This window comes from Excalfactoria chinensis, chromosome 5, assembly GCF_039878825.1.
Source record: "Excalfactoria chinensis isolate bCotChi1 chromosome 5, bCotChi1.hap2, whole genome shotgun sequence".
In the NCBI taxonomy this organism is placed as follows: domain Eukaryota; kingdom Metazoa; phylum Chordata; class Aves; order Galliformes; family Phasianidae; genus Excalfactoria; species Excalfactoria chinensis.
This window is the reverse complement of record NC_092829.1, coordinates 42,666,824-42,681,195: the sequence shown is the minus strand read 5'-3', so window position 1 is coordinate 42,681,195 and position 14,372 is coordinate 42,666,824. Positions and strand designations below refer to the sequence as shown.

At 41.2% G+C, this 14,372-nt stretch overlaps 1 protein-coding gene across 16 annotated transcripts in view; it reads left to right on the top strand.

Moving 5' to 3' along the window:
- The window catches only part of BRSK2 (BR serine/threonine kinase 2), a 291,630-nt gene that overhangs the window by 133,686 nt on the left and 143,572 nt on the right, over positions 1-14,372 (top strand). For all 16 annotated transcript variants that reach the window (XM_072339337.1, XM_072339338.1, XM_072339327.1 and 13 more), the window contains exon 2: positions 6,500-6,594. In XM_072339337.1, coding sequence (XP_072195438.1) covers positions 6,500-6,594 — 95 coding nt within the window. The remainder of the gene's footprint in view (positions 1-6,499; positions 6,595-14,372) is intronic.

Below are 14,372 nucleotides of genomic sequence, written 5' to 3'. Positions count from 1 at the left end.
CACTTGTTTTCATGTGGGAACAAAGACTTGGTGTAAAATAGAAGCTTAGCTCATGGACATGGCAGTCTGCTGACAGCTCCCAAAGGACTTGAGGAGTTTGTTAGAGCTTGGCTGACGGAATAACTGTTTCAGAAAAGCCCATACAGGTATGTGTCCTAGTTCCTTGGGGGGCCTCTGTAGACACGTGGGTGTGGATAGAGATGAAAAAGATGTGTGTCAAAAGGGCTGAAGTCATGTTCTTCACTATATTCAGCAGGCACAAAGGGTTTCTGAGAAGTATTGATTTATGAAATATTGTAAGAAGGAGACCAAGATAAAAATCAATAGAGGTGATGTTGGTTCTGTGTGTTTTGATCCTGCTGAGCTTGGAGGATGATCCTGCCATAATCTCTGAGGCATACAGTGTAAAACCTGCTCCTGGTGAGCTGCTGTGTATCTGAGTATGCCTCTGTGTCTCTTGTTCTCTAATACCAGGTGTGTGGATACCATCACATCTGAGCTGTTGCATTGCTGTCACCAATCTCTGAGCTCAGGCATTCATTCCTTTGGCTTCCTGAGCCAGTGCATGTTTGAGAGTGCTTGGAGCTCAGGAGAATACATCTGAGCTGGAGCAATTCTGCGTGAGGCACGTGAATCCCAGGACTGATGAACATCTCCTTCCTTGCTCTCACTGAGCATTTGCACTCTGGCTTTAATCCTACTGTAATTACAGTTTATTCAATTTAGAAACAGTTATTGCGTGAGCCCTCCAAACAGCATTTTAGCACTAGAGTCTCTCTGTAGAATATCTCATGGTCAAATTATTTCATTAACAGTCTGTGTAGCTCCATCCTCATTCTTTCAGATCTGTAGACAGCTCTATACCTCCTTTCCCCATAATACAATTATAAATTGATACCGTGTAATTTGTGTGTCACTTGATATAAGGCTTTGTTTATTTTAAAGGCAGTAATTTGAGATAACAATATGCTATAGAAAAGTAAACATCTGTTCAATGAGAAGGCTGAGTAATTAAGGGCAATTATTGGTTCCCATAAGTAGGACACTCATAACAAAGTTCTTTGTAGTGAAGCTAAGAAGTGCATGAGATACATACGGTAGGAAACTGGAAAAGTACAAGCTAGAAAATTTGAGAAATAAAATGGAAACTCTTACTAAGAAATAGTTTAGACCTTTCTTTTGAGAGAATATTTAAGATGCAATTCTCCTAATATGTTGTAATATGTAAAGCTTGCGTACCCCATCCTTTCCCTTTCCAACATTCTTTGTAAGGATTAATCAGTTAATCCTTCTACAGTCCTTACAAGGTAAGTAAGTGTTGTTATCCTTATTTTACGGCTATGGAGATCGTATTGCTGCAAGTCACGTTTTAACCTGTTTTCCACTGTTGTAGATTTAAGCAACTTCTCTGCAGTCAGCAGTTGGACGCTGTAACTGCAGTGATTCAACCCTAATTGAAACCATAGTATTTGAGAGAATAACTGGTGAGAATAAGAAGCAAGAGTATTAGGTTTTAAGCATTGTCCTCTGCTTCACTTGAGTTATATTAATGCTTTTATTTGCTTTAAGGATTGATTTTCTAAACTGGCATCCTTAAAGGTTTGCAGATCTTGCAAATAGCAGTGCATGTAGCTTTCAGGAATGAGCATCAGTGAATAATTCTAATATTTATAACAGTAACTTCCAGATTGTGGGATTAATTCACATTACTTGTATATAAAGGTCATATGTACAAAGTTCACATACATGAACTGTGTAGACACAGCCTTTTACAAAGCAGTGTTCTTGCGTTTGTTAAGACTAAGATTTTTGTTCTTCCTTGAGTTCAAATAGTTACCAGTACTAGACTGTGCCCTGATGGAAACCACAAGTGTTTGTGTCCTGAAGAGCTCAGATTAACATTTGCTGGGTATTCATTGACATGAATTAATTGGCAATTAGCTAACTCAGTTAGGAATAATATTTCTCTCTAGACATCGCTTTAATTGCTCATCCAGCCAAAATAGATAGTACCGGCCAGACCGGGGCTTTCTGCTTAAATTTTTGACAGGATGAATTTCTTGACAGTGCGCTCTGTTGTGAAATGAGCAGCGAGCAACAAGAGCCACGCAGATGATCTGAAATCAGGGCCTCATTTCCCTGTGACAGAAATACAGGTTGGGCATTGGGTTGGTTTTATTTCAGAAGAAAATGAAAAGCCTTCTTTTTCCAATGCAGAAATTACATATATTAATACTGGCAAATGTAACAGGCATTTTTATTACAGTTCTTGGAGAAGTTACTGGCTTTGTGATTAAAAATGAGTTACTTGTGTTTAACATTTCTGTGAAAGACTGTGGGAATGTTATTTGTTAACACTGTACGTACCGTGAATGTTACGTTTAAATAACAGTGTTATTTTATGATTTATTAGTCTCTCTCTTGAAATGGTAGTTTGTTTCAGACTGGTATCTTTGACAAACTCCATCTTTTGGTAGGACTGTCAAACAGATCTCTCTTGCTTCCAAAATGCTTCTTTCTGTAATGAAAAGCCAAGTTTTAGTTCTCATAATGGGGTTCATTAGCAAGATGTCCCTGTCCACAGTTGTGTTCCCTTGTACTGTTATTCACACCACTGTGGAGAGCCTATGAAATAGCATCACCTCCAAGAACCAGAACTCTGTTTTGGTTAGTATGTATTAGAGCAAATTCCCACACACAACACAAGGCAGCAGCACATCAGGCTTTTCCGAAATCCTGTCCTTGGCTAAAAAGATGCAGAACTGATTGCCACAGGGATGGCTGTGTGCTCATCTGTGGAAGGGAAGTTTGTGTCCTCGTCCATGCAACACACACTTCTTGGGTAAAATAAGTGATTCTGTACTCACTGCTTCAGGGTGGGCTGTCCACATGTATAGCAGGACTAAATATTTCCATTGCTTATCATATAAGCTTCTGTCCTTTTCAGGAAAGATCTGTGTGTCTTTATGCATCCACAGACTGGGACTTCCTAGCAAAAAACAGCATGAGCATGACTGTTAGCAGGTCAGCACTGTGCTCAGATGTGGAAGGCCTGTAAGCTTCCCTGTGTTCTTCCTTGTGTGCCATCTTTCCTTTCTATCATCTGGAGTTCCTGTTGCTCAGTGGTTTTCAGCTTGTGGCTTTTAATTATGAATGAAAAGGCAGTGTTGGCTTACACATTCCCTTGCTTTTCTGTGTGTACATTTTTTCTTCTTTACTCCTCAGCCTGAAATTATGAGGCTGTTTCTTGTGTAGTTAAATGGCCAAGGTCTGAAGCAGCTCAGTGTTCACAGCACCTAAGACAAAGCAGCCTACTCACTGCCTTGGCAGACTTGTCTTAAGCCATGCCAAAGCAAAATATCATCTTAGCAGCCTTGGTTGTTCTCTCTGGGGACCACACAGGTACTTTTGCTGGGTGGAATGTGTAGATAAGCTATATGAGTACACACCCCACCTGCGGACACATCTGTATGGGAAGTTTGCTGTAGACTTGAGGTGCTCATTAGCATCTGTGTATGCAGCCAAAGAACTGAAAAATCACCATCCCTTCAAACAGCACCTCAGCCACTTGTCTGAGATTGCACTGCTTTTTTTTCCCACTTCAATAACAGCTCAGCAATTTGCTCATGCAGTTGCTTCTTACACTCTTCAAAGATATGTCATTACACTGATACAGAATGTGTCCTCAATGTTGGGTGTTATGCATGCCAGTAAAAGGGCATCCTAAGCATCAGAAGCCCACAGGAGTTCAAATGACCCTAATTCATCTGTAAGCAGTAGCCCAGTTGACTGGAACTACCAGGACCAGAACTGAAGTCCAGGGCACAAGTTCTTCCTTGCCTAAACTCATTTAAGTTTTTCTCTTAGTAGCAGGAGGACCATAGCCTATGGATAAGGTGGTCTAGTGAAAGGCTTTCATTTTGCTGTTGACATGCATATGTCAAAAGGAAGGGGGTAAGCAGGGAGGTACAAGCAGAGTGACAGGTTTTATTTGTATCCTGAAATTCCATTCACTGAATTTTGGATGTTGAAAAGTGCTGTCTTGGGTTGTTTGGAGAGTTGTCTTAGAATTCCTTACCTACAAAGCAGGCAGCAGTGACAGATTTGTTTGTTTGTTTGTTTATGTAAATAAGGAAAACATGAATAATACATGAGGTCCTACATTCTCTCATTCTGTCCTTTGGCACCCTGCTGTAAATCAGGAATGACCTCTCTAGGCAGATGAAATTAAATCAATGTAAAATCACTGGCACAGTATCGGTATGATTTCATAAGGTGTATAAAGTCTTCTTATATGTTATCAGGGTAAACAGAATGGTTTCATATTTTATGAGTTTCTGTGGTAGGTTAGTAGCAAGAAAGGCAGAGAACATTGTGAAGATTTCTTGAGTGGTCTGATGGTGTCCCAGAGGTTTGTGGTAGCTGTGACTCAATGACAAAATGCTTCAGTGAGGGCAAGGATAAAAAGGGCTACAGAGCGCAGAGTGAGACAGGTGTCTTCATTTGGGAAGAGAAACATTTAGAATCAAATCTTGAAGTGTGATATTCCAAAAGCCTGTAGGCTTTCTTAAGGTTGAGGGACCAGTTACAGGAAGCAGCTGTTTGTCACCTTTAGTGACCCCTTGAAATAATGATTGTAGAACACTCTACTGCAGCACTGTGTCACATATCCTAGAGCCTAGATGTGAAGGGCTGAACTAGAAGATCTGCCAAGAATTAGAAATGTAAGGACGGGGAATTTAGAGTTATGCAAAGAATGTGGTTTGTGTTGGAAGCAGAATGAAGGGATGGGCAAGGACTGAAGCATTGCAAACTAGCAATAGAGGGGTGCCAACAGTGACTGCCCAAACAGGGCAAAGCCAATGCAAAGCTGCAGAAGGGAGGCTGCGACTGCTCTGAGTGGTGAGCACAGGGCCTGTGGTGCTAAGGATAATGTCATATGTATATTGTGTAGACAAAATTCAGCTGTAACAGCAAAGATTGGCTGGACATCCAGGTCGGATGGGACCCTGGGCAACCTGATCTAGTAAATCTGGAAGTTTGGTGGCCCTGCCAGGCAGGGGGGTTGGAACTTCATGATCCTTGAGGTCCCTTCCAACCCAGGTCATTCTGTGATTCTGTGACATCACAGCATCTTTCCCCAGCTGTGCTCATCTGTTGCTTCAGGCAAAGGAAAGGCTGTTGCTATACACAGCTTCAAATGGGTTTGTCGGCGTGCTGTGTCCCTAATTCATAATACTTGTTCATGTAATGGCAGAAGGTGAGGATGTCAGCATTTAACCAGCTAAGAGCAGAAAATCACATGCACAATATAAAAGAGAGAGGACAGGAAGTAAATCAGGAAGTTATTTCTTGGCATAAAAACCTGTGGTTAATGGTTCAGCATCAGTGATTAACTGTAGCAAAAAGATGAACAAGTGTCTGTGGGAGATGGCTGGAGCCCCTGATGAAACTCCGAATCTTTGGGGACAGTATGAAGTAAGGCAGTGGTCAAGATATCTAATCCCTCAAAGCGTGAAGTCCTATGGCCGTAGTTTTTCTGGGCCGCAGATCTGTTGTGTGCACTTTACAGATAAAGCAATGTCTTTAGCTTTGTCATTTGGGACAGAGAATGAGATCAGGATCTTAATGTGGATTTGGGAGCTAGAGAGACCATGTTTAACTTGCTCGTGAGAGATCTCTTGATATACTTTATGTGAATCAGCAGATTCAGATCCAAGTTCTGCTGACAAAAAGTAATATTTTGTTACTTTCCTCTTTCTTTTCGTTCTTGGAGTTTTATTCCTTACTTTTTGATAACTCAGACATTCTGATCTGATTCCCTGATGGTAATACTCACAACTTTTTCCAAGTACAGCCATTTATCTACACAACTAAGTGGTTTGAGGTTATAGATATGAACAAAGATATGGTAAATATTAATAAGTAAGAAGAACTTAGTGTTGATCACTATGTGCTTTTGTTCCTCCATTCCTCTGTGGTATTCAGCACAGCATGAACTTCTTGCAACAGAGTAAGTCATAATGGCAGGAGAAAACTCAAGTGCTTTCTTATTGTAACTCTGGAAGGTTTGGGAAGAGCTAGAATTAATGTGGTAGCAATGTGCATACTGCACACACTTGACCATCTAATTCTGTTGCTTTCTGAGCTTTCAGTGATGCCAAATGTTGGCATAGCCCCAAACCTAATGCAGTTAAATTGGCAGAATTTTACTTTGAACTGGTAGAACACTCTTTGAAGGATTGAGAGTTGGAATGTATTTCAACAAAAATCAGCTTTGATGGATGAAACTGCAGCAGAATTGAAGATGCCAAGTGGTCCTGGTGTGGGCTTTAGGGTCTCCGTTACTCACAGGACTTCATCTGGCAGGGGGAGGGTCTGATGGATATTTGTTTGAATATAAGTTGACAACTACTGAGTAATGTACTATTAGGAAAAATCTCAGCTGTGGATAGCTCTAACCACTCCTTTTTTCTGTTTTGCTCTGTTTCTCCTGCAGGGCTTGTGAAGTTGGGGGTTCACTGTGTCACATGTCAGAAGGTTGCGATAAAAATTGTCAACAGAGAGAAGCTCAGCGAGTCGGTGCTAATGAAGGTAATTTTCTAATAGGAGATCTAAAAAAAAAAATTAAGTTCTTGTCTCTGTGTCTTTTGTTCCATGCAAAATTAATATCTTTAATTATGTTTAACAAATATCCCTGTCGGTACTAGGATTATGTGCAGCATAATAAAAATAATTCAGTTATGGGGGAGGTTAAGGCAGCTGAATGAAATAGGAATATGCCTGTGCTTGGAGAACACAACTAGCAGTCAGCTGTAGAGTTGTTGCTTCTCTGCTGGGGCAGCTGTGTGTTGGGCATCATTTCACTGCAGGACCACTGCATGCTAGTTGTGGTATGTTGCAGACTGAGACCTTTATGTGTTAGTAGAAAAAGATTTAAGTGAGGTTTGCAAGTCTGTTGTTGGAATGCTCCCCCTGCTCACTCTTGCTGCATGTGTTTGTTATCTGATGCACCAAGATCCTTTCGTGCTTTAAGCCATTGTAATTCTGTTAATAATCCTCTGAGCTGTGTTATTAGAAACAGTCAAGGAGTCCCAATGGTCACAATGACTGTAGTGTTCAGAACAGCATCATTCACATTTACCTGATCTTGTGATATGCGTCTCCTTATATGAGTGTCACTTGGCAGATCTTGGAAGATTAAAAATTAAAAAACAAAAAAATAAAAACAAAACAAGAATTTATTCATGTGACTTGGTGACTAGCAAGGCTGAATTCAGCTTGGGTGGGGGAGCACAACTTCTGTAATCAACAGAATTCCAAGTTGTCAACTGCAAAATGTACTGATGGATCTACACACAACGTCAAGGTAACTTCTCTGTTACCACACACAGCAAAGATCTTTCCCCACTGCTGTTACTTGTCACAAGTAAGTATGGCAACTTTACTAGGAACAGAAAGAAAATGGAGATTAAAGGAATATGCAATGAATGTTAGTGTAAAGTTTATATGTAACATGCTCAGACTTACCCTTCTGAAATTCCATTGAAGTATTCTGTCTCCTGCAGTACAGTAGATTAAAGCAGTCTTCTAGTATAGACCAGAAATTAGAAAGTGAAGTAGGTAAGAAAATTGCAGCTTTAGAGTGAAATTCTCTTAGGTGAGTGGAACACAGTGAAAATGAACAGTGTGTAAATGGTAAAATCTGAATGAGACTCTGAAAACTTTGAATATTTTCCAGAGTAACACAGTAAGAATACTTCTAAAAACATGAGCGTGATGATAGCTGAGAGACTCTCTGTCTGGTATCAGTATAAAAGATTTTATTTACCTCACTGATTTTCAGAGTAGGAGGCAAATCACATAGCATAGCAGAGTGATCTCTCTGCTTTTGTTTTGTTGTATTACCTCAGTTGTAGTAGAAAATCTGAGTAATGAATTAATGTGTTCAGCCCTTATTTACACAGCCGCGAGCTGAAGAGTGCCGTGTTTTCTGTAAAATTGTACAACATCCTTCTCAGGAGGAAGCCAGGCATTGTATCATGATTCTCATTTCAGACCATTCATGGCCAGATTTTCTCTTTCAAGGATTCTGTTCTCCATACTCAGGAGGCTGGAACAACAGATGGGATTGAAGTGGTTAGCCCAGTTCTTGCATAAACACGGCAACCAGATGTCTTTAAAGGAATACCCTGTGTCCGATGGTCATAGACAGGGGTTGGGACCTCTAAGTGAGTTTGGAATTGGCTGTACTCTTAGCCAGCGTAATCCAGCCTGGCTGAGGGGGGAAGAATGCTTTCAGCTGTCGGCAATCCCAGTGTCAGCATTGCCAAGCAGTCAACTGACAGCCTGCTGCATGGAGTCAGCAGCCACAGGGAGACAGTCAGTAATGAAGCCAAGTCGTGGTAGTGTAGTGGCATTCCTGCTTCAGAAATCTTCCCACTAGTTTATTGGTTTCAGTGACTCTCTTTGCCAGCGGGCTGTTTAGAACAGGCCCTGGAGCAGAATCAACACCACAGCAGCAATTCCAAGCCAGGCCCAGATTGATGGGTTTTGCTTTAATCTGTCCTTGGACAGAAAAACTGGATCTGACAAATATGCGCACCTGCCACATGAAGCTGTAAAACTGCAGTGCTGTGGCCATTTATCCTAGAGCATAAGGAAGAAGTCTGCTCACAGTCCTTTCAACATCAAAAATGACAGGCATGAGCACATGCAGCAGGCTGCTTTCTCCTGCCATCATTATTTTGACTTACTTCATACAGCCTTCATTTCTCCAGTGATTTTGCAGTGAGCATTTGTTTTATTCTGTACAGTCAGGGAACTGTCCCTTCTTTCTGCAGCTGCTCTTCATCTGAGCTGTGCAAAATTGAGAGGCATTTGGTAAAGTGCTTTCTAATCATAACGTAGTAGTATCAATATTTCTGGAGAGAAGAATTTGGAGTTGAAGCAGCTGGTCTCAATTAACAGAACTGCTGCTATGGAGATGATACATGGGCAGGCAGGCTGCAGCACAGGCTGCAGTAAATGGCTCATCCGTGTGCTTGCGGCCCTCTAAGAGGACAGGGCTGCTTGCTGCACATGCAAGCTGTCTGCTTCAGTGTGTCCTGGCTTGCTCATTGAGGCTGAGGAGCAGTGTTCCCTCCAGCTGGGGCCTGCTTAGGAGTGCTGTTTTGGGGCAGAACTACAGATTTTAAAGATGAGAACAGAAGTCCTGGTTCTATTCTCACTGCTCCTTTCACACAGCTGTAAGTACCTGGGCTGGGTTTCTTCAGCTGTGCTTTGGGTAAGCTTGCTGGTCTGGAGACCTGCCTCCCGAGGGAGCCTTAGCGTGCTCTGACACAGATCAGTAGAAAGGCCTCAGAAATGAGTGGATTACAGGGAGTGTGTTGAGATTACGAAAGGTTTCATTAATTTCTCTGAATTACTTCTTAATCACTGCTTTAAGAGTGAAGAAAATTGGGCCCAGAATACATGAGATAACTGTGCTCATAGAGCACACAGGCTCATTGTTGATGGTTGCATTTTGAGTACCAGCATGAGCATTTGGAGTTCTTAACATCTGAATATGAGAGTTCAAGTCAGTCTTTCCTCTGATGTGGCCAAAGCTTGCTTGGAAACGTGCAGAAGTCTGGGAAGGAGGAGTCAAAGGAGTTCCTCCTTTTCTCTTCACCACCTCACCAGTCCTTGGCTGCTCCCTCCATCCAGAGAGTAAGCAGAAAGAAATAGATTATCTTTTGGTGATCTGTCAGGCATAATAATCTTTGGAAAGGCAGTGATAGTAGAAGAATTGGGTGAAGAGCAAGAAGGGGACAGCTGGCCTTGGACTAATTATTTGAACATGCAGAGATCCTGAGAAAGACACAGATGTCCCAGGGTTGATGACTGAAGCCCAGGGCTCCATATGTGTGCTTTGTGTGTATGAGCCTTTTGTTTACTCTGACTGAATCCATCAGTGCCAGCCTTGAAGTGAGGCAGGTATTTCAAGGCTGGGGGAGGGAAAGAAACACAGTCCCTTCTGACCTTCTCTTGAGTTGGCTAGAAAGGAGGGTGCTGGGTTTTGGGGAGGTTAGTTGTTTTAGAGCCCTGTGGTGCTAATGAGCTCTACTTCCAAAACCGTGCGTTCTCAATCAGGGAGAATCGTGCAACCAGCATCAGAAATCAGTAATTTCCTGAAACAGTTTGAATGGAGGGATGAGTAGCAGGTTCATTTGTTAGCTTCTTAGAGCAGACAAGATAACTTTGTAAAGCACACATATAAACAGGTAATGCTTTGCACCATATTAGACTTTATTTTCTTCCTTTTTCGTTTTCTATTAGTTATTTTTGCCTCCTATTTAACCCCTTTTATTTCTCTTTTCTTACCATTCTGTGAGTTTGTTCTTTTTACTTTGTCTTTCCTCTTTTTACTATGGGATGTTATGAAGTAAGTGTCATTGTTTTGGTACAAAAACTGCTGAAAGTGCAGCATGTCTGGTCAAGGCGTCCATTCTTCAAGGAAAATGTTTTATAAATAGGAAACAGATCACAAAAGATGTGAGAGAATAGTAAACAATCTGAGCTTATGTTTAATGAGAGACTCAGAGGACTCTGTCTAACTAGTTTATCAGTGTAAAGGTTAAGGGAGAACTTAGTCATAGTTTGTAAATACTTATAAGGAGAATAGGTGTTTGATAATAGAAGATAACTTCTGTCTTGTGGGCACAAAGCTTATTGGAAGTTAATAGTTGGAAGCTGCAGGTACACAGATTAAAAGTAGAAATGTTCAGACTTTTGAGCTTTGCATTAGACTGCTGTGTGGTTTCTAAATCCTAGATCTTAGTTCAACGTTGGCTGCTGGACTTGTGCAGAAAGTATTGGTGGTTTCCTGATCCATGCTATGCATTAGGGTAGATTAATAAAACAACCTCTTTGGCCTCAAAATCCATAAATCTATGAGTTTCTAATCACTTACTTTGAGATCTATAGAAAGCCACTTATCTCTATCTGAAGTGTAAAGAGAGAGGCTTGTACAACCTATGTGTAGAAGAGAAATCTAAGCTTCTCCAAGGTAAGTCAAAGAAGGGAATTCTTGAAAGCAATATCTTCACTTTGGAATACCTCATTTTCAGACTTCTAGGATAAATTCTAAGACCGTGATATTGGCTGACCTAGCTGCGTTCAGCCTGGTCTACAGAAATGATTACCAAAAGATTAGAATAACATCAAGGAGAGGCTAAATCTGAGACGAAGTAGAAATTGACTGAATGGAGCAACTTTGTTTAAATTCAGCTTTGGCCACAGCAAAGATAATTTTTGTGAGGTTACTGAAGTCATATATAACCAACTCAAATATACATATATATATATATATAATATTAAGTATATATGTATATATATATATATAAATTTCTTCAGTAATCCCTTTCTTTTCTTTAAGCTGCAGCATTTCAGTGTCTTACTGTTGATTGCAGTGGAAGTTACGTTAAGCTGCTACCGAATCCCTACAATTGGGTACAAATGAACAAAGAAATGAGACTATATAATTTTATTGTTGAAATTAGTTTAAATTGATCTGGTATACTGGAACACAAGATGCTGAAGAACGTTGTATTCAAAGCAGCAAATAGGAAGGAAAGTTAATGTATTTATTTATTTAGTATTGATTAAATGTATTAAATAGAAGTCCCAAAGAAAAGGCATTAAAGCATTCGCTAAACTCCCTGGTTAAGAAACACTGTACTAACTTGCTGGCTCTAATCTATTATTCTTCTGATTGGTTGGTATGTTGCTGCAAGAGGAGAACAACCCAGCTGACCTTGTATTTGTGGAAAGAAAAAAAATCATGAAAGAAATTAAATTTCCCCAAAACACACATGTACTTTTTGACATTCCTGTTTTTTACCTGCTGTTAAACATAGAAGTTGCAGCATACAGATGAGTATGTCCATACTTCCATGGATCTTGCACTTTAGCTGCATGTGCTTGTTAATAAAACATGCACTCATCATTGGTTTGGCTCGTCTTTAGCCTAGAGCATTACCACTTACTTATCTGCTTTTAGCACTGCAAGAGAGCAGATTAGGAGTGTGTGCGTGTCTGCCTGCATGTTTGACTGTGTGTAGGTGGTGAACAAACTCCAGGAATGATTGACACCCATCAAAGAACAGGAGCACACAAACACACCCTTACCCCCTGCCTCACTGGCCCTTGTTCATATTCCAGCAGCAGAGCATTTAGCACAACACAGCCTCTTGTGCGTCTGTTTTCTAAGTTCAAAGAGACAAAAATAAGCATCTTGCGATATGAAAAACACAGGAAAATGAAAAGAGCTTATTTTCCTTGTCTTTCTGCTACAGGGGATTTGGGACTAGGGATCTGTTATTGAATGTATAATGCAGAATGTTGTGTTTTAAACTGGAGCTGTTGGGGAGCATTGGAAGCCTATTCACTTGTCATTTGTTTGAGCAGTTAAAGAAGTTGGATAATTGTATTTTCCTTTAGAGAAGAATCACTCTCCACTCCCACTAGGAGCACAATTTGAGGTATTCTTCAGGACGGAAATTAAACAGAAATCATGAGCACAGGCTGTACCTGTCAGAGGAGCAAACCTGTTCAGTGTGCACCATGCCTTTTGCTTTCTAAAGTTAGCACGATCGATGGATGCAGTTGGGCATGTGGTGGTTTTGTAATTTGGTTGGTGTTGCTGTTCCACATCAGAACATCACGTGGGATAATGGGAGTGAAGGAGACAAGTTTTTCTTTCTTTCTTTCCTTTTCTGTGGACTGCCTTAAATGGGCATGGGGGGGGGGAGGGGGGAAGCGGCACCGAAGGGGAGGTCGGGAAGGGAACTGGGTTTCGACCGGTTCCCTGCGAGGAGAAAGCGTGGTTGGAGCTTCGTGCCTCCCATAGCCTGCCGGTGAGATTTGGACTTGTTTTTCTCCTTGTTGAAACTCTCTCGTTGTTGTTTAGTGTCATTGAGTTCGTTAAACTGCCGTTCGTTCTCAGATGGTTTTTTTTTTCCATTCTTTCCCTCCCAGACCCATTCTCAATCTCCCTCCCCTTCCCCTCTCGGAACGCACGTGGCCGGGCCGCGCCGCGCTGTTAGAGCGGGGAGGCCCTTTGTTCCTTCTCTCCCCGGGTTTGTTCTCGCTGTCACGGAGCGAGCTCTAAAGAGAACTCCGTGACAGGGCAACATATAGCAATTATTGGTCCTATTTTTTTCACTCTACACCCTATTCCTCAGACTTGTAGCTGTCTGACTCAAACCTTTGTTTTACCAGATGTGTTCTACTCACAGCCCTGTGAGTCCAAAAACATAGACGCAGGGTGTCTATCATAGTTGTGTGCTGCCTTGGTCATGCAGCAGATGTTCTTCCCGAGCCCCAGTTAGAACTAGCTGGAGTCAAGTAATGCTTTTGCCATTCATTTAGCTTGGTTGTAACCCTACTACCTGGTTAGACCAACAACTGCTCTCAGAGGTGTGGTCCTCATCCACCTGGGAAGCTGCTGTCAGTAATCAGCCACTAAAAATCCCTTGTGTTCGAATCTTTAACTGCTTCCACTGTAACTGCACCATTCTTGCATTTGGAGTGAAACAGACCATAGCTTAACTTCATTTACATAGCAGGGTGTTAGGAGTCCTGCATGCCATCCCCAGACGCTGAAAGCCCTGCCTCTCCTTGGGCTCTGAGAGTACACAGCTGTAGAACAATATGTCCCCAGCTAGAGAGATGCTCCTACAAAGTGTTGCTGTATGGTGAAATGGCAGAAAGCATCAGGATCCTCATCTGTTGTCAGGTTCTTGGTTCAGTGTCCTAGGAAAGGCAACCAGTAGGAGCTACTATGAAATGTAAGGTGTTTTTTTTTCAACCTCGAGCTGTATTCTCTGTAGTACATTGAAAACTTTCATTCTCTTCTTCACTTTGCACTCTGAATGTTGGTGGAAAATGCTAAAAATCAGTGGATTTTGATCTGATTCTAAGTAAAATTAGTCATTTTAATGGACTTTTTCTATCAGCATTTCAACCAGCTGTGTAGTCTGGTTAATTAATTGGTCTGAAGGCACATAGGGTGAAACTTGTCCCAGCCTGCATAGAATGAAAGAATACCACTAGAGAGAGTGTAGTAGTTGAGCCACGTGTAGAATTGTTAGCTTTGATGGCATTTACAGGTAGGAAATGCATTTTAAGTTATTAATAAAAGAATTCCCCAAATCTTTAAGGAGTTAACAAAGTTTTGTTTAAGTAACTTCAGAGCTGAAAGGGAGCAGGTGAGGATGCTTTCTGGCCTGAACTATAGAATGTCTAAGTTCTACAGCTCTTTATGAAAAATAACTTCCTCAAAAAAATTCTTCCTGGACAGAAAGCAAAACTCAGAATGAAACTCAGAT